This window comes from Bufo gargarizans, chromosome 2, assembly GCF_014858855.1.
Source record: "Bufo gargarizans isolate SCDJY-AF-19 chromosome 2, ASM1485885v1, whole genome shotgun sequence".
Classification (NCBI taxonomy): domain Eukaryota; kingdom Metazoa; phylum Chordata; class Amphibia; order Anura; family Bufonidae; genus Bufo; species Bufo gargarizans.
The window spans coordinates 701,260,063-701,280,557 of record NC_058081.1 but is presented as its reverse complement, the minus strand read 5'-3'; the positions used below and the strand labels follow the sequence as shown (position 1 = coordinate 701,280,557).

At 45.2% G+C, this 20,495-nt stretch overlaps 1 protein-coding gene across 1 annotated transcript; it reads right to left on the bottom strand.

Annotated features, from left to right (window-relative positions):
- Positions 1–7,897: 7,897 nt before the first annotated feature.
- On the bottom strand, positions 7,898–15,574 carry CELA3B (chymotrypsin like elastase 3B). Its single transcript, XM_044278581.1, has 8 exons — positions 15,535–15,574; positions 15,365–15,450; positions 15,196–15,293; positions 14,815–14,949; positions 10,923–11,059; positions 10,694–10,836; positions 10,252–10,404; positions 7,898–7,955 (listed from the first exon to the last, which is right to left on the bottom strand). Exons 1-8 carry the CDS (start codon positions 15,572–15,574, stop codon positions 7,938–7,940), a joined length of 810 nt encoding a protein of 269 aa, XP_044134516.1. The 3' UTR covers positions 7,898–7,937.
- Between the last annotated feature and the right edge of the window lie 4,921 nt (positions 15,575–20,495).

Genomic DNA, 20,495 nt, shown 5'->3' with positions numbered 1-20,495 from the left:
GCCAGGACTTCAGTTAGTGCTGTCTAGGACCCCTGAGAAACAAAATAGGCAGCTGGTCAAGATTATAGGGGAGAGTAGATGACACCTACTTGTACTTTGGGGTGGTTTCAGTGCGGATCCCGGCCGCCATTTTCACTTCTATGGAAATGGCATATCCTTGTCTGCAAATTGGACAAGAATAGCATATGTTGTATTTTTTTGGGGGGCGGGGGTGCATGTTGGGAGAGATTTATCAAAACTGGTGCAAAGGGAAACTGACATAGTTGCCCATAGTAACCAGTCAGATTAATTATTTCATTTCCAAAGGAGCTGTGAAAAATCAAAGGTGGAATCTGATTGGTTGCTATGGGCAACTGAGCCAGTATTCCTTTACACCAGTTTTGATAAATCTACATCTCCCATGGTGCACTGCAGCAGAGCATAGTTTGACTAATTTCACACGAACGTATTCAATGAAAGGAATATTCTCTGTGGGCCTCATTTATCAGTAAACAGGAAACCTGTCTTAGTTGCCCATAGCAACCAATCAGAGCTCATGTTTCATTTCTTAAAGCGTTCTGAAAAAATTAAAGATGAGCTCTGATTGGTTTCTGCCGATTAGACAGTTTTGATAAATGCGTGTCTCTGCCTGTTTTTGCGCCATGTTTGTTTCATAGATAGGAGTGTCTAGGGCGGCTGTGGCAGGGGCATGCCTGGGTACGTCCAGGGACTTAAAGTTACAAATATTTATACCTGGAAACAAGTGTAAATGTTGGCGAAAAACTACTCCAGTCAGAGTCTGTTTTTTTTCCGCCAGGCACATGGACGGCTGAAGGTTCACCTAATTTATGACAAAGCGCACGCCTCATTATAAATTGGATGCATCTTCCACCAGCTAAAAAGGGGAGTAAAAAACCAGCATAAAAATGCTGGTTTCTAGAAATGACCCCCCAGTGTCGTAAATCATTATAATGCCGTGGACCATGTCATTGGAGCAGCTTTCAGGACACACCTCTGACATGTTTATCAACATTTAAGTTGGTAAAATCAGGGTTTATAAGCCCCACACCCGGGAACGCCCCGACCCCGCCCGGGAACAAACACTTAGGCCTCTTTCACACTTCAGTGTTTGGTCAGTGATTTCCATCAGTGATTTGTGAGCCAAAACCAGGTGCAACTCTAAACACAGAACAGGAGCAGATCTTTCCCTTCTACCTCATGTCTGTGGAGGCTCCACTTCTGGTTTTGGCTCACAAATCACTGATGGAAATCACTGACCAAACACTGAAGTGTGAAAGAGGCCTTATAGGAGGGGTTTGTGTAAGCCCCGCCCATTCTCTGCCTAGGACTTTCGAATTTGTTGTTTCTGACAATCAGGAACAGTTGGCAACTATGCTCTGACATACGGGGGGAATTTATCATGAGGGGAATATTTGAAGTCAGTGGGGTAGATTTATTAAAAATGGTGAAAAAGGAAACCTGGCTTAGTTGCCTATAACAACCAGTCAGATCCAACCTTTCATTTTTCAGAGCTCTCTTGGAAAATTAACCACTTCACATCTGGGCCATTTGCCCCCTTCCTGACCAGGCCTAATTTTGCAAATCTGACATATCTCACTTTATGTGGTAATAACTTTGGAATGCTTTTACTTATCCAAGTCATTCAGAGATTGTTTTCTCGTGACACATTGTGCTAGTCATAAATTTGAGTTAATATATTTCACCTTTACTTATGAAAAAATCCCAAATTTACCAAAACTTTTGAAAAATTCGCAATTTTCTAAATTTCAATTTCTCTGCTTTTAAAACAGAAGGTGATACCTCATAAAATATTTATTACTTAACATTCCCCATATGTCTACTTTATGTTGGCATCATTTTGGAAATGTCATTTTATTTTTTTAGGACATTAGAAGGCTTAGAAGTTTAGAAGCAATTCTTAAAATTTTTAAGAAAATTGCCAAAACCCACTTTTTAAGGACCAGTTTAGGTCTGAAGTCACTTTGTGGGGCCTACATAGTGGATACCCCCATAAATGACCCCATTGTAGAAACTACACCCCTCAAGTTACTTAAAACCGATTTTACAAACTTTGTTAACCCTTTAGGCGTTCCACAAGAATTAAAGGAAACAAGAGATCACATTTTTAAATTTCACTTTTGTGGCAGATTTTTCCATTTTAATCCAATTTTTTTCTTTAACACATCGATGGTTAACAGCCAAACAAAACTTAATATTTATTACCCAGATTCTGAAGTTTACAGAAACACCCCACATGTGGTCATAAACTGCTGTATGGACACACGGCAGGGCGCAGAATAAAAGGAGCGCCACATGGTTTTTAGATGCCGTGTCCCATTTGAAGCCCCCCTAATGCACCCTTACAGTAGAAACTCCCAAGAAGTGACCCCATTTTGGAAACTAGGGGAAAAGGTGGCAGTTTTATTGGTACTATTTTTGGGTACATATGATTTTTTGATCATTCATTATAACACTTGTGGGGCAAGGTGACTCAAAAAATTGTTGTTTTAGCACAGTTTTTTTTTTTTTTTTTTTACAGCGTTCACCTGAGGGGTTCAGTCAAGTGACATTTTTATAGAGCAGATCGTTACAGACGTGGCAATACCTAATATGTATAGTTTTTCTTTAATTTATTTAAGTTTTACACAATAATAGCATTTTTGAAACAAAATAAATATGTTTTAATGTATCCATGTTCTGAGAGATATATATTTTTTTTTATTTTTTTTTGAGATTTTCTTATGTAGGGCCTCATTTTTTCCAGCATGAGGTCACGGTTTTATTGGTACAATTTTGTGGGACATACGCCTTTTTGATCACTTGGTGTTGCACTTTTTGTGATGTAAGGTGATAAAAATGGCTTTTTTTGACACAGTTATATTTTTTTTACGGTGTTCACCCGAGGGGTTAGGTCATGTGATATTTTTATAGAGCTGGTTGTTACAGACGCGGCTATACCGAATATGTATACTTTTATTTATTTATTTCACTTTAACACAATAATAGCATTTTTGAAACCCCAAAAATTTATGTTTTAGTGTCTCCATATTCTGAGAGCTATATATTTTTTTTTAGCGATTTTCTTATGTAGGGGCTCATTTTTTGCGGGATGAGGTGACGGTTTTATTGGTACAATTTTGTGGGACATACGCCTTTTTGATCACTTGATGTTGCACTTTTTGTGATGTAAGGTGACAAAAATGGCTTTTTTTGACATTTTTTTTTATGGTGTTTATTGGACTGGGTCGATCATGTGATATATTTATATATTTATAGAGCCGATCGTCACAGACGCAGCAATACCAAATATGTCTATTTTATTCATTTTTTTTCTATTTTTAACATTTTTTTATTTATTCCTTACATGGGGATTTATTTTTTTTTTACATGTGAAACTTTTTTTTTTAACACTTTATTTTTATAATTTTACACTTTGCGTCCCCAATAAGGTAATAAAAGACCTCTGGGGGACATTTACTTCCATTTTTTTTCACTGTTGATTTCTCCTGTAACTGGGGCTGACATAGTAGCCCCAGTTACAGGAGAAATGCACCCCCCAGAGAGGCTGTACAGCGCAATACAGCGCTGTACAGCCTCAGTGCAGGGCTGATCGAGGTCTGTGAAAGACCCGACAGCTCCTGCACTCTCCCGCTTCCTGCTCTGTATACACAGCGCTCACCGATCTAGAAGGCAGGGACACCTGGCCACTGTCCCTGCCTTCTCTAAGGGTTGCCCTGCTGTCACTGACAGCGGGCAACCCGATCAGCAGCTGCACGATTAGCGTGCAGTTGCGATCTCGGAATGGATGTTTTAAAACGTCCATTCAGAGATGGAGAACCACCTCCCGGACGTTTATATTCAATGGGCGGACGGGAGGTGGTTAAAGGTTCAATCCGATTGGTTGCTATGGGCAATCATAGCCAGTTTTCTTTTACACCAGTTCAATAAATCTATCCCAGTGTCTGTGATGGAGTACTTTATGCCAGATTTATAAAACTTCGTACTTCTCCTCAGCTAAAAAATACTCCTCAAAAGTGCCAAGAGGAATATTTTTACTCTTCCTGAAAAACAGGAGTGCGGTTTTGAACATGTAGTTCGCTGTGCTGTCAGACCATCTGTCAGGGCTCATGCACATGAACATGAGTGGCCCGCACAGTGCTGCGAACTGCAAGATTCAGTGGATCCATGGAGTGCCGTGGTATTTATACAATTTATACAATTCTAGCCCCCTAAACCAATAAAAACTAGTTTATTCCGCTGCTAAAAACAAGCCCTCATACAGCTCTGTGGAAATAATTATTTTTTTTAAAAATTCTCCGAAAAAACTGACACAAGGAAAAAAATTTTTTTTCAAAGGTTTTTATTTTTTTTTAAGAATAGTAAAACAAAATAAAAACAAAATCTGGTATCGCCTTAATTGTATTGACTTGCAGAAAAAGGATATCTTGTCAAAACCCCAAAAAACCTTGGCAGAATTCCACCCCACAAATACATTTTTCCGATTTTCCAATAAAAGACATGGTAAATTAAAGGGGTTGTCCGGGTTCAGAGCTGAACCTGGACATACCTTCATTTTCACCCAGGCAGCCCCCCTGACTTGAGCATCGGAGCAGTTCATGGTCCGATGCTCTCCTTTGCCCTGCGCTAAATCACGCAGGGCAAAGGCATTTTCTGGAGATCCGGTGACATACCGGGGCTCTCCGTGGGGCTGCCAGGAAGCCCGGTGACGTCACCATCACTGATGGGCAGGATTTAGCGCTGCCCTAGCCAGTAAAACGGGTAGGGCAGCGCTAAAGCCCACCCATCAGTGCCAGTAACGTTCTGCCCGGCAGTGTGTTATGATAAACAAAAGAGCCCGTGCCCTGCGCAATTTAGCCCAGACAAGCCCTTTAAAGTGTGCCATTAAAATCTACTTATTCAAAAGAAAAAGGAAAAAGTCTGGTACCGTGTTAGCTAATAGAAAACTAGTTTAGTGCTCTCATTAAGAGAAACAAAATAAGAGTATTGCAGGTTTGATACCTTTTAATGGCTGACAAAAATAGAAGTAATGATGTTACATAGCGAGCTTTCAAGATTGATTGATCAGCCTACATGCCTCAAATGGGACAGCTTCAACCCCAAACACATTAATAAAATGTCCATCATCTATAGTCAGGCCACCAGATATAACTGAATCTGTTCCAGTCCATCAGACAGTGATGAGCATTTACAACATCTAAAAAGGACATTTTTACACCAGGGCTATCATCCTGCTTCAATTGAAGATCAGATCACAAGAGCCACCAAGATCCCCAGAAGTCAACTTCTCCAATACAATTAAAAGAAACAGAACCAGCGCGTACCTCTGGTTGTGACCTACAACCCACAACTAGAGGTATTGAGGAAAACTGCCCAAAAATTACATCATGTCCTACATAAGGATGATCGACTAAAAACAAACTTCCCAGATGCCCCCTCACTAGCTTACCGACAACCTCCAAGTCTAGTCTAAGGAATATTCTGATCAGATCAAGTTCAAGGCCATGTACCACAGAAAAACCCATCCCTGTAATATAAGAAGACGCAAAACCTGTTCCCATATAATGACAACAGATAAGATCCGGATCCCCAACACACAGCAGGACTATAAGATCCCTGGGACATTCACATGTTCTACATCTAATGTTGTTTATCTGATTCTCTGCACTAATGTCCTGTTGGAGGCCTCTACGTTGGAGAAATAGGACAGAAACTCAATGCCACACAATTAAGGCCTCATGCACACGACCGTTGTTATGTCCCGTGTCCGTTGTTCCGTTTTCCATTGACTTTCAAAGGGTCCGTGGAAAACTCGGCTAATGTACCGTTTGTCATCCGCGTCCGTGATCCGTGTTTCCAGTCCGTGAAAAAAATAGGACCTGTCCTTTTTTTTTCCCGGACAACGGTTCGCGGACCCATTCAAGTCAATGGGTCCGTGAAAAAACACGGACGCACACAAGATTGTCATCCGCGTCCGCGTCCGTTTTTTTCCTATCATTTGCATGGCAAACTAAACTTAGATTTTTTTTTTACTTTCCTTCATGTTTGGAGATCCTCCAAAAATAAAGTAAGACACACGGAAACAAAAACAAAAACGGATCACGGAACAATGGAACCCCTTTTTGCAGACCGCAAAAAAATACTGGCGTGTGCATGAGGCCTAAAGAGAAGAAGCTACACTTTCCTGTGGCTAAGCATTTCTGTAGCCCAGGACACAATGAAGGACACATGAAAGTTCTCATATTAAAAGGTAACTTCAAATCCCAAAGAGCCAGAAGAATTTGGGAATAGAAATTTATAACACTGCTTAACACTTTGAATACTGGACTGAATTTGTCCCCGGGATTTATGACACACACTACAAGATCTAAAGAGTCTTCTATAGACATAGTCGGGGCGCCAGGTCTCTGAGATAACATCAATATAGAGACCATAAAACTTTCACACCCCTTATCTGTAAGATAATTAAGGACTCATTCTCAAGATCTTTGATCTGTTATTTTTCAAATTCCCATTCATTCCCCCATGTCTATGTTCAAAAAACCGCCCGTATACGGAACGCAAAAAACCTTCGTGTGAACGAGACCTTAATAAGAGCACTAAACTAATTAAAATCTACAAGTCCCACAAAAAACAAGCCCTTATATGGCTATGTGAACGGAAAATTCAAAAAAGATATGGCTATTGGAACGTGGAGAGGTAAAAACAAAAATAGGCTTGAAGAGGCTATCCTCTGGGTAGTTCATCAGTATCTGATCGGTAGGGGGTCGGCACCTGGGACTGATCAGCTGTTTGAGAAGGCATTGACGCTCCTGAAATCTATTTTATTACACTGACAGCATTAGTGCTGTTGAACGGCCGTGGCCGTATTGCGGCCCGCAAACGGCGGGTTGGCAATCCACGGCCACCGGCCGTGTGCACCCCGCATTACGGATGCGGACGCATTCACTTCACTGCAAATAAATATGATGTCATATTTTTTTGTGGTGCGGACAGACCACGGACCCATTCAAGTTGAATGGGTCCGGCCCGCGCATTGTTGCCCGTGCATTGGGGACCGCAATTGCGGTCCCCAATGCACAGAACGGACGCACGACGGCCGTGTGCATGCGGTTTAATTCAGTTGAATCCCAGACTCTCAGGGTCACACAGCATTATAAATCATTATAAGGGCTCGTTCACACGAACGTGTGCTGCCCGTCTCCGTATTGCGGATCTGCAATACATGGGTACCGTGTCATGGCCATTCTGCATCACGGATGCAGACCCATTCATTTCAATAGATCCGCAAATCCCAAGATGCGGAACGGAAGAACGGAACAGAACACCACGAAAGCACTACGGAGTGCTTTCTGGGGTTCCGTTCCGTGGTTCCGCACCGCAAAAAGATAGAACTTGCTCCATCTTTTTGCCGAACGGAGGGATCGCGGACCCATTCAAGAGAATGGGTCTGCGATCCCCATGCGCCTGCCCCATGGACGGTGCCCGTGCATTGCGGACCACAGCACGGGCTTCACACAGTCGTGTGAACGAGCCCTAATGCTGTGTGATCCTGTCAGAGGAACGGAACTCACACTGACACACGCTGCTTGTTTCTCGCATTGAACTCGCTCGTATCTGGCCTTAAGCTCTGGTAATGACTTTTGAGGTCTTGCCACCTGATTGCTAATAGGAAGCCATCAAAATTTTGACTGCAGCTCTTGCTGTGACTAAGGCTGATTTTGCAAAGTTAAAAATATATATATTAAAAGTGATCACTGAAAGAAAAAAAAAGGAGACAAATCGTTGCCAATCACAACATTTATTTATAGTGTTAGGACGGATCACATCCCGGAGGGGTCTGCAGTTAACCTATTGCATCTGAGAGGGGAGCCATGCTTTTCTGTGCAATCAGTTCTTGTGTCGCCACCTTGTGGCCATCAGTTGTTACTGATAATCTGTAATGAGAATGGATTAGTTTAGCTGTGAATATCATGCTCTTACGACTTACTGGGAGTTGTAGCGCTGTAAATAACAATATGAGAGTGCATTATATCTAATATATATACATATATCATTATATCTATATCTATATTTATGTAGCAATATATCTATACACCCCCATCTATATTATATACACACACTAGCAGAAGGACCCGGCTTCGCATGGTTATATTTTATCTATTTCATTTTATGTTTTTGTGTGTCATTAAAAGATATTGACAGTATCCCCCTTAACAGTGAACTCCACAGCCCCCCACCCCTTAACACTGACCCCACCCAAAGTTCACTTCCTCCTTAAACTGGGACCTCCACAACAGCCCACCACCTTAACTTTGACCTTCACAGCAGCCCGCCCCTTTAACAGTAAGTTCCACAGCACCCCACCCCCTTGACAGTGACCTCCAAAGGGGCCCGCTCCTTTAACAGTGACCTCTATAGCACCCCGCCCCTTAATACTGAACTCCATAGCAGACGGTCCCCTAACTGTGACCTCCACCGATACCTGTCCCCTTAAGAGACCTCCACAGCGCCCGCCCCTTTAACAGTGACTGCCACAGTACCCTGCTCCCTTAAAAGAGGCCTCCACAGTACCCTGCCCCCTTAACAGTAACATCCACAGTGAACGCCCCTTTATTAGTGACCTCCACAGTGGTCGCCCCTTTATTAGTGAGCTCCACAGTGGTCGCCCCTTTATTAGTGACCCCGTCTCGTTAACAGTGATTTCCATAATAACCCGCCCCCTTATACGTCTTTTCTCTTAGCATCTGACAACAATCGTCCAATCGAATTCCTTTTCTTACGGGGCAATTGACAGTATATATAAAACCCCACAGAATTAGTGTACATTAAGGTCATGTGAGTGACATCAGCCTCTACAACAACGCTGGCCAAGCGTCGCAATCAAAATCATATTAACTCACACATCAGCCGTCTTATACTAAGAATGTCCTTTGTTGTCTATAGCAACCAATCAGAGCTCATATTATTGACCTGTAGCAAAATAGAAGCTGAGCTGTGATTGGTTGCTCTATGCAACCTGATGAATATCCAGGCTAACTGCCACAACAGACAATGGCTCCTGGAGTTTGGCGGTTAGGTTACTAAGCCTATTTTTTGGCAAATAATTGGAAAACGCGGGGTGAAGATTTCCACTCAAAACATAGGAGTCACAGGAGGCGGCTGTGCAAAATTTTGTGATTGTAAATGCGACGGTGTGGATTCCTTTAGCAGATACACACACACATACATACACTCAGCTTTATATATTAGAACTAGCAGAAGGACCCCGGTTCGCACGGGTATATTTCATCTACTTCATTTGACGTTTGTGTGTGTCGTTACAAGATATCGACAGTATCCCCCTTAACAGGGACCTCTACAGCACCCCGCCCCTTTAACAGTGAACTCCACAGTCCCCCACCCCTTAACACTACCCCCCCCCCCCACACACACACACAGTGCCCCGCCACTTTAAGATGGGACCTCCACAGTAGCCCATCCCCTTAACTTTGAGCTTCATAACAGCCCGCCCCTTTAACAGTGTGTTTCACAGTACCCTACTCCCTTGACAGTGACCTCCTCAGGGGCCCGCCCCCCTTAATAGTGACCTCACAGTACCCTGCTGCCTTAACAGTGACCTCCACAGCGCCCTGCACCTTTAATGCGTGACATTTTGTCTCAACAATTTTTATAACGAGAGGCTATGGTGTCGCACTGCGACCTGTGACATGCTGTGACCGCGACACGACAGTTGGAAAAAATCCATCCAAGATGGATCCATGTAGAAGCGTAGTTGTGCCTTATGTGTCGCGCGACATGTCGTTGTGTAGCCCTAGCCTAAAGCTGACCTACAGCAGTAAAGAAAAATGGCTGGGTTGTTATGGAAACCTGGAGTAAAACCGTGCGTATGTGCAGACTAAGGGCCTGCGAGCTTCTATTGGCTGATAAGGGACATGTGACCGTGTGTATGGCAGTTGGGCTATGAAGAGAAACACTTGCAGGCTTGTATTGGCTAATGCAGGTCATTTTTGGGGAATATCTCAGGAACGGTACGTCCTAGAGAGCTGAGACCCCACAAGATTTTTTTCCAGGTAACAAGGGATGTGTCTAACAGGTGTCGTTGAAATCGATGGTTGCGTTTTTAAATGATCGCGGAACATACATACATATATACGTCCTTTATATATAGATACATATAGCAATAGATCTATACACCCACATCTACCCAGTACAGATTCTGCCGCTACTTACGTAATCGATCCAGTCATTGAATGCAGAGACGCGGGTGAAGACGGTTGGTTTCTTCCTAGCATTGCACCCAAGGGAAGACACAAAGCTGGCAATGCCATGGACTTCCCACCTGCCATCAGCAGCCTGGCAATTTAGGGGTCCCCCAGAGTCACCCTGAAATATAAAGCATGCTGCGGAGATCAGGACGCTGCACATCACAAGGAATGGACAAGGAAACTGTGAAACCTGTAATTCTAACATTCCATGGAGAGCAAGATATTAGCTATACTTCTTTAATTTGGTTTTATACTCCAGTCACATCCGGAGCTGCAGTAAGAATCCTCCTAACCTCTTGTTAGTGCTCAGGCTGCAAGGAGCCAGGAGAATTGTGAGTGCAGCTTTGAATGTGCTTAGAGTAAGAAGACACTTTAGCCTTATGTTCTGGTCCCATCTCTGTACTCACATTGCAGCCGGCCTTTTCCTCCCCACCAGCGCACACCATGGTGGTCTTCACGGTGCTGCCCCACCAGTCTCTCTGGCTGCAGGTCTGATGATCCACCACTGGGAGCAGAGCTTGCTGGAGGACATTTGGGAGGGCGCCACCAGCTGCAAAAACATCCACCAAGATTAGCACCCTGACAATATCACCAAACACCCCCCAGGTCATTACCCACAGTGTCCACCATACGTACTGGTCAGACGGCCCCAGCCACTGATGAAACATGGGTAGTTATTCGGCAGCACATCTCCGGCAGGGGGCAAGCACGCCAACTGCACCTCGTCATTCAATAAAGCCACGTGGGATAATTTTATGAGGGCGATGTCATTCCTGAAGAAAGACGACGATAACCGTCATGTCAAGTATCTAATCCAATCGTGTGATACTGTCTGCTGTGTCTAATCTTCTCCTGTGTGACACTGTCTGCTGTATCTAAGCCTATTCTGTGTGATACTGTCTGATGAGCTGCTGTATCTAAGCCTATCATGTGTGATACTGTCTGCTTTATCTAAGCCTATCATGTGTGCTATCGTTTGCAGGGTTGCCAACCCTCCAGAAATTTCTGGACAGTCTGTAAAAATAGGTGACACTTTTCCTGTGTCCGTGAAAAAAAAAAAAAGACATGTCCGTGAATTTTTTGAGGCTGGTAGTACTTGACTGGATTATTTTATGGTAATTATCATTTTACAGCTCACGGTAAATGCTGGCAATTAGTCCTTATCGGTATATTGGCCTGCCGGCCCTTCACCTTCCCCCCCAACTTATTTAGACCTGACGTGAGCACGCAGAAGTCGCAGATTGCGCCGCATACTGTATTTAAGCCTATTGGGTGTATAATTGTTGTCAGCTACATGTAATCCCATCATGTGTGATGTAGACTGCTGTATCTGAGACTGACACATCGTATTGTCTGCTGCGCTGCTGTATCACATCCTGTGATACTGTGAGAAAGCGACAATTGACGTGAAGCGGCCCTAGGTTGGTTTGTGTGCATCAAGTTATACCCATGATATGTACCCGCTGTGGAGTGAATAAAAGAATATGAATTTGTCCCAAGGCAAGTGCTGTTTCTTCCTAACTTCCCAACTGTCTGTTGTATCTAATCCTATCATGTGTGATACCGTCTGCTGAGCTGCTGTATCTAATTCTATCATATGTGATACTGTCTGCTGAGCTGCTGTATCTAATCCTGTCATGTGTGATACTGTCTGCTGAGCCGCTGTATCTAATCCTATCATGTGTAATACCGTCTGCTGAGCTGCTGTATCTAATTCTATCATATGTGATACTGTCTGCTGAGCTGCTGTATCTAAGCCTATCACGTGTGATACTGATACTGTCTGCTGAGTGGCGTATCAATTTTTTTAAATGTGTGATACAGTGTGCTCAGATGCTATATCTAACTCAGTTCCCCAGCCCTCTAACTCCCCTTTTTAATAATCCTGACTTCCCTTCGGGCCTAGGTTGTATGTCCTTTTTGGGGTTGAATCGCGCTGACAATCCCACAGTTTCTGTGGTCTGGGCAGGGGGATCCCTTCAGCCAATTTCATCCTTCCCGGGCGGGTCGGATAAGGGGGCTTGGCTTCATTACATTAGTTTGAGGAATTTTCTGTCTTCACTTGGCCCCAATAACTCTTGGTCCAGAGATCTTTCCCCTTTTGAGACGCTTTGCACCCAAACATCCCCACCTACACATCTGGTGTCTCTAGTTTACGGGCTGCTCCAGGGGAGAGATGACGCTATATCTGACCTTCCCTTTGTGAAGGCTTGGGAACGCGACTTGGGAAAGTCTTTTCCTCCTGCTATATGGGAGAATGCATTTGAGATATCATATAAATCATCAATAAGCAGCAGTCTACAGGAGAAGAATTTTAAGATTATGTCCAGATGGTACAGGACTCCGGTCCTGCTGCACTCTTTCTTCCCTTCTTGTCCTAGTTCCTGCTGGCGATGTGGCCAGGAGGAAGGTAGCATGTCTCATATCTGGTGGTCCTGCAACAAAATCGCCCCATTTTGGGAGGCTATTAATGATTTATACGATATGGTTTGTGGCAGTTCCCCCAGATGGACTCTCGAGGGCGCTTTGCTTTCTATGTTCCCTAGCACTTTATCTACTCTGAAAAAGGGTCTTCTGAGGTTCTTTGTTCAAGCTGCACGTTTGGTTATCCCAAGATTCTGGAAATCCACACGCGCCCCTCTCCCTGGGGACTGGCTCGCCACCTTTGAAAAAATTTACAGAATGGAGGAACTATGGGCGGAGGACATGGGCAATACTAACAAGTTCCTGAAAATCTGGACCCCTTGGATTCTATTTAAGGGTTCTCCTGAGTTTATCACGTGGCTGAATAGGGGGTCGCCAGTCCCCTAGGGAGACTGCTCGCCCCATTGGATCTTAACCCGCATGTATTTGGCACGCCTAATCAAAATATACTTTACACAGTCCTCTCTACCTCGACTTGTTTGGTCAGGGGTTTCCCCCCTCTCCCTCCCCCCCCCCCCCCCTCCTCTCTTTGTTCCTCCTGTAGCCCTGTCTTGTTTGTCTTGTCTGTCTAAATTTGTTGTGCGTCCTAGGTGGGAGCTCTCGATATTGCTTTCCCGCAACTGGGTCTTTGTGATGCTTTTACTCTGATGTTGGGATCCTATGTTATCTCTTTGCTCATATTCATGTTTACATGATATCTGCTTACATTTATTGTGATCACCTACCTGTATGATGACATTTTGTGCGGTCCCGTTTTATGTTCGGGCTATTCTTAATGTGAAGTGCTTATTTTGGCTCTTGCTAATAAAAGTATTTGAACAACAGATGCTATATCTAAGCCTATCATGTATGACACTGTCTGCTGAGTGGCGTATCTAATTTTATGTGTGATACAGTGTGCTGAGCTGCTGTCTCTAAGGGTACTTTCACACTTGCGTTAAAGTTTTCCAGTATTGAGTTCCGTCACAGGATCACTTTTATCCTAATGCATTCTGAATGGAGAGCATTCCATTCAGGATGCATCAGTTCAGTCTCCCTTATGTTTTTTGGACGGAGAAAATACTGCAGCATGCTGCAGTTTTCTCTCCGGCCAAAAATACTGATCACTTTCCGGAATTCCGGACCCGGCATTAATTTACATTGAAGTGTATTAGTGCCGGATTAAGTGTTCCGGCAAAACGGACTCAGCTTTCCGGTCTGCGCATGCGCAGACCTTTAAAAATGCAAGAAAAATAAATACTGGATCCATTATTCCGGATGACACCTGAGAGACGGATCCGGTATTGCAATGCATTTGTGATACGGATCCGCATCCGTTTGCATCCGGATTGCCGGATCCGGCAGGCAGTTCCGGTGACGGAACTGCCTGCTGAAATCCTCTGCTGCAAGTGTGAAAGTACCCTAATCCTATCATGTGTGATACTGTCTGCAGAGCTGCTGCATCTAATCCCATCATGTGTGATACTGACTGCTGAGCTTTGTATCTAATCCCATCATGTGTGATACTAACTGCTGAGCTGCTGTATCTTATCCCATCATGTGCGATACTGTCTGCTGAGCTGCTGTATCTAATCCTATCATGTGTGATACTAACTGCTGAGCTGCTGTATCTAATCCCATCATGTGTGATACTGACTGCTGAGCTGCTGTATCTAATCCTATCATGTGTGATACTGTCTGCTGAGCTGCTGTATCTAATCCTATCATGTGTGATACTGTCTGCTGAGCTGCTGTATCTAATCCTATCATGTGTGATACTGTCTGCTGAGCCTCTGTATCTAATCCTATCATGTGTGATACTGTCTGCTGAGCTGCTGTATCTAATCCTATCATGTGTGATACTGTCTGCTGAGCCTCTGTATCTAATCCCATCATGTGTGATACTGTCTGCTGAGCTGCTGTATCTAATCCTATCATGTGTAATACTGTCTGCTGAGCTCCTTTATCTAATCCTATCATGTGTGATACTGTCTGCTGAGCTGCTGTATCTAATCCTATCATGTGTGATACTGTCTGCTGAGCTGCTGTATCTAATCCTATCATGTGTGATACTGTCTGCAGAGCTGCTGTCTCTAAGCCCATCACATTTGACACGAGCACTCACCCATTTGATACAGAGCTGCTTTTCCACCCTTCATGGACAAAAATGTCCTCCTTATTGACAGAAATGACCTGCTCCTCTCCTTCCAGCACGTTGCGGTCATGCTCTCCTACCACCACCTGATAGGTACGGCTTGATCTGAAAAGCGAAAAAAACTGCGTCATCTTTCGTATTTAGTGACATGTAGGGCACAGAACTAGGGCAGAACAAGCTTTTAGCAACTAGACATTAATCATGTTCCTACTCACTGACAGCCAGCAGAGCTCTTGTACCTAGTGAGCCACTAGTTGCTCAAAATCTCATTCTACACTGACGATGTTCTATTTACATGGGACTACTCCAGATCTTTAATCCTAAACTTACAGGGGTCTTCCTGGTACTTACGAGATACAATGTGCTGCTGTCATGACCCAGTTTGGGGCGATGAGGCTTCCCCCACACGTATGGGAGAAGGTGCTCCCGCTCTTATACTGCAGGGAGATCTGGGGACGAGGAATGACGTGTTAGTACGGAGAAGACCGGGCGGTGTCCTGAGGAGAAGAAGGGCACTTACCTGCCAGGGCCAGCTGTGGGGTCTGGCATCTTCTCCGTTCACCACGCGGCTGTTAGGGGCATAGGTGGGCACCCCGCAGCCATAGGCTGGAGAGGAGGAGACACAGCATTAATGTATAAAAGGAGAAAATCTGGGGGAGGCCACTACATGGCTGTGCTGTATGGACTTACCTGTGGCAGCCAGCAGGAAGGTGATCAGAAGCTTCAGCATTGTGTCAGGCAGGACTTACCAGCACCGGCACCTCTTATACTGCACGTTATCTGGGTGCATTAGGGGCCGCTGATACCAGGTGCTGTCAGGACCTGTGCCCAAGGCTGCGGGTACAGTGCCAACAAGTCCTGACACCACAGAGGAGTTTCCAGTAAACTCGGAAAAAGGGGGTCAAGCCTTCTGTCCACTTCCAGGAAAGCTGGGTGACCACTGCCATTACTGCCGTCACCCAGCTTTCCTTGCCTGTACAGGCAGATGTGACATTCAGGACACTTGGGAAAGTTGGATGATGCCCCTCATTATCATTGTATACAATCTGTAAGGAGTCTTTTAACCTGAAAACCAATGATCGCCTGCTCTTCGGAACCTTGGAAAGTTGGGTGGATGACCCATGTGGGAGCAGTGATGGCGAAGTATTGGATGTTACCCAGCTTTTTCTGCGCATCATTACAAGGAGGGAGGTTCTAGATATTTCCCCCAGTTACGTACTACAACCCCCACATCAGAGATTGGAGTCCACAGATCCATGGACACCCGCGGATTCTGTGCCATCTAATATTCAGCGATGGATGGGAATCATAATACCTGCAACAGGTGACGGCGGCCAAGGTCATGTGACCGCGAGCGGCTTCTCCCTCCTGCGCCAAGTGCTTGAGAAATATTGCAGCTGTAACTCTTACAAGGGAACATTATCCCAGTGACCACAAGAGTTTACAATCCAGAATGATGTGGGAATATTCCTTATACTCCAGTCACATCTAGAGCTGCCGTTTCCTCTTAGGCTCTGTTAGCGTTGAAATTCACTTGCATGCTTGGCTCATGTGCTGGGAAAGCCCTGGAGTATAAATCAAACCACATCTACAGGGAGCCGAAAAGAGTGTCCTTCCACTACGTAGCTCTCAATGTGTTGCCCCTCACCCACAACATCAGCAAAATCCTCTCCTGAAGTACTCTGTGCTGCTGGATACCTTTCACTAGGTAACGCTGTACTGCTGTGAAAATTGCATTGGAAAAAAAATCTTCTCAGTCAGTAATGTTGGGTTTTGGTACTGCAGTCATGGATATCAGCCACCTGGGTGCGGAGAGATTTGCACTCGCAAAACGCGCCGCGGATGCACAATTTTCAGTAAATTCAATGATTATCCGTAGAATTTTTACTCTGCTCCCTCACAGTTTTCTCTTATGAGGCCCAGACTGGAAATTCTCTGTACCAGGCAGATTCCCGGTGGGCTGGGATGTCAGTGGGCCACCAGCAGTACGTGGCATGCACTAATGGGCCGATGCACCCACTAGCACTGTTCGGCATCCCCCCTTATATCGCTGAACTTCTGGGTACTATGTCCCAGATCCCAGTTTGTACCCCACTTTAAGGGCTCATGCACACAAACTTATTTTTTTTCCATGTCCGTTCAATTTTTCTTTTGTGCCTTGCATGCAGAACCGATCACTTCAAAGGGACCGCAAAAAAAAAAAATGGAAATTACTCCATGTGCATTCTGCGTCTGTATGTCTGTTCTGCCAAAAAATAGAACATGTCATATTATTGTCCGCTTTACGGTTTGAAGGCAGAGCGCATGGCCATCCTGCATCCCCCTCACTTCCTGCAAAGCTACATGAGGGAGCACAGGGGAGCGATGTCCATTATATTATTCATTTCAGGGAGCGCTGTCCGTTAACTTCTTTATTTCAGGGAGCGCTGTCCATTAACTTCTTTATTTCAGGGAGCGCTGTCCGCTATATTATTCATTTCAGGGAGCGCTGTCCGTTATATTATTCATTTCAGGGAGCGCTGTCCGTTAACTTCTTTATTTCAGGGAGCGCTGTCCATTATATTATCCATTTCAGGGAGCGCTGTCCGTTATCTTCTTTATTTTAGGGAGCGCTGTCCATTATATTCTTTATTTTAGGAAGCACTGTCCATTATATTCTTTATTTCAAGGAGCACTGTCCGTCATGTTCTTTATTTCAGGGAGCGCAGTCCATTATATTATTCATTTCAGGGAGCGCTGTTCCATTATCTTCTTTATTTCAGGGAGCGCTGTCCATTATCTTCTTTATTTCAGGGAGCGCTGTCCGTTATGTTATTTATTTCAGGAAGTGATGTTATATTATTCACTAGCAGAAGGACCCGGCTTCGTTTAACGTTTGTGTGTGTCCACAGTATCCCCTATAACAGTGACATCTACAGTACCCCGCCCCCTTAACAGTGACCTCCACAGACTCACACCCCTTAACACTGACCCCCCCACAGTGCCCTGCCTCCTTAAAATGAGACCACCACACCAGCCCACCCCTTTAACTTTGACCTTTATAGCAGTCCGCCCCTTTAACAGTGAATTCCACAGCATCCCACCCCCTTAAGTGACCTCACAGTACCCCGCTGCCTTAACAGTGACCTATACAGCACACGCCCCTTAACACTGACTATAAGTTATAGTCCCCTTAACTGTGACCTCCACAGCGACTTCCCCTTTAACAGTTACTGCCACAGTACCCCGTTGTCACGAATGAAGTTAGCAGATAGCTGGAACATATAAATAAACGAGCGACTGGCTTGATCCCAAACTAAGGAGCTTATAGGTGAGCCCTATAAAACCCTAAGAGCTCTCCCTGACTGCTATGCACATGCAAGGGTCTGTATGGTAGACGATTGCATGCCCGCGTACCTAACACTTTGTGACACCTGAAAACCCTATAATAGTGAGGTTACACAACCACTGGCTCCCTGCACTTAATACGGACGGAGTCAGGGTCACCTAGAATCAAGCCAGCAAGGAAACACAATAAAGTAAATGACTTATCTGAACAAACAGCAGACGCAGCCTCCAGCAGTGAACACCTCATCCAGGAAGTAGTATAAACCGTAAAGTGAGGCAGTATGGGAGGGATTATAAAGGAAGATGATTAGTCAAAATAAGTGACACCTGGCAGAAGGAAAGGAGGTGAGAAAGTGAAACCAAAACATAGAACATCATACAAGAGGTAGAGAAGAACGTCTGCCAGATCTTCTCACAGAACTGGCGGTGACAGTACCCCTCCCTCTACGGGTGGACTCTGGACACTCAGAGCCAGGGCCGGCCTTACAAGAAAGCTTTACAGCGCCCCATAGTGACCACGCCCCTCAGTAACCACGCCCCTCAGTAACCACACCCTTTCAGTGGTCACACCCGTTTCTCCAATATCTGCTCAATTTAAAACCTTCCATTCCGTTAAGTCCCCAAAAAACAGATTACAAGCTATGATAAAAATACAACTTTTATTCAAAAGGTATTAAACATGTAAGCACAATATAATCATTCATATTAAATAAAATAACAGTAGACAATCAAGTGGTAAACAATAAATGTCAAACTAAAATAGAGTGTAAAACCACAGATAACACTAGTGCTGATAATGTGGTAGTGTTACCTGCAGTCCTATGTAAAACCACAGATAACACTAGTGCTGATAATGTGGTAGTGTTACCTGCAGTCCCATGTAAAACCACAGATAACACTAGTGCTGATAATGTGGTAGTGTTACCTGCAGTCCTATGTAAAACCACAGATAACACTAGTGCTGATAATGTGGCAGTGTTACCTGCAGTCCTATGTAAAACCACAGATAACACTAGTGCTGATAATGTGGTAGTGTTACCTGCAGTCCTATGTAAAACCACAGATAACACTAGTGCTGATAATGTGGTAGTGTTACCTGCAGTCCTATGTAAAACCACAGATAACACTAGTGTAGATCATGTGGTAGTTTTACCTTAGTCCTTAGTGTGCCTTCCTGTGTCTATCGCACGGACTCCATGCTGGCGGCGCTGCCTCCTCTTCCTTCTTCCTCCGCACAGAACGTCCTGATGCAGCTGCGTCAAGACATAGGAACAGTGGGCATGGTGATGGTGACACACAGGAAGAGACACACACACACACACAGGGAAAGACACACACACATACATATGATAAATATGATCACATCACAGTTCCTGCCTGTCTGCTTTGGTAAAGCTGGGCTATGCCAGGCTTTAGCAGAGTGGGCACAGGACAGTGGACACAGGGCACGATATGTATGCAAGCACAGCTGAGCGAGTGCAGGGCAAGGGCCCGCATACACATTGCTCCTCCTGCCTGTCATACCCCCCCCCACACCGGGTATTTTGGGGGGCATTAGTGGTTGGATGATGCGGATTGTGCACATAGCCACCAATCATATCCCCCCCTCCTAAAGGTAACTGATGTGCTGGGGGAGAGGAATATGATTGGTGGCTATGTGCACACTCAACATCAGCAGAAAGGAGTTAAAGTCCAACCCTTAATGGCCCCCAAAATCCCTGGGGGGGGGGGGGGGTGATGTAGTAGCAGGAAAGCACACTGTCCCCCTGTCCTCTATGAGCCCCCCCCTGGTCCTCTCTGAGCCCCCCCCCCCTCACCCATTGCACACTTTTCCCACTCCAGATGGGCCAGTGGGCTGGCAGCAGCACACCCCCCCCGCCCAGTCACCATGACATTGGCACATTTCTCCCTGTCCCCTCCAGATGGGCAGCATCAGCACATCTCTGTCCCCCCCCACCCCCGCGTCACCACGGCATTGGCACATTTCTCCCTGTCCCGTCCAGATGGGCAGCATCAGCACATCATGTGCTGATGCTGCCCATCTGGAGGGGACAGGGATAAATGTGCCAATGCCATGGTGACGCGGGGGTGGGGGGGGGGGGGACAGAGATGTGCTGATGCTGCCCATCTGGAGGAGAAATGTGCCAATGCCATGGTGACGCGGGGGCGGGGGTGGGACAGAGATGTGCTGATGCTGCCCATCTGGAAGAGAAATGTGCCAATGCCATGGTGACGCGGGGGCGGGGGGGGGGGGACAGAGATGTGCTGATGCCGCCCATCTGGAGGGGACAGGGAGAAATGTGCCAATGCCATGGTGACTGGAG

Coding starts and splice junctions, on each gene's coding strand:
- CELA3B (XM_044278581.1), bottom strand. CDS start 15,574: ATGCTGAAGCTTCTGATCACCTTCCTGCTGGCTGCCACAG. Junction 15,294..15,364: donor CCCACAGCTGGCCCTGGCAG/GTAAGTGCCCTT, acceptor CCTCGTCCCCAG/ATCTCCCTGCAGTATAAGAG. Junction 10,837..10,922: donor TGGCTGGGGCCGTCTGACCA/GTACGTATGGTG, acceptor ATGTTTTTGCAG/CTGGTGGCGCCCTCCCAAAT.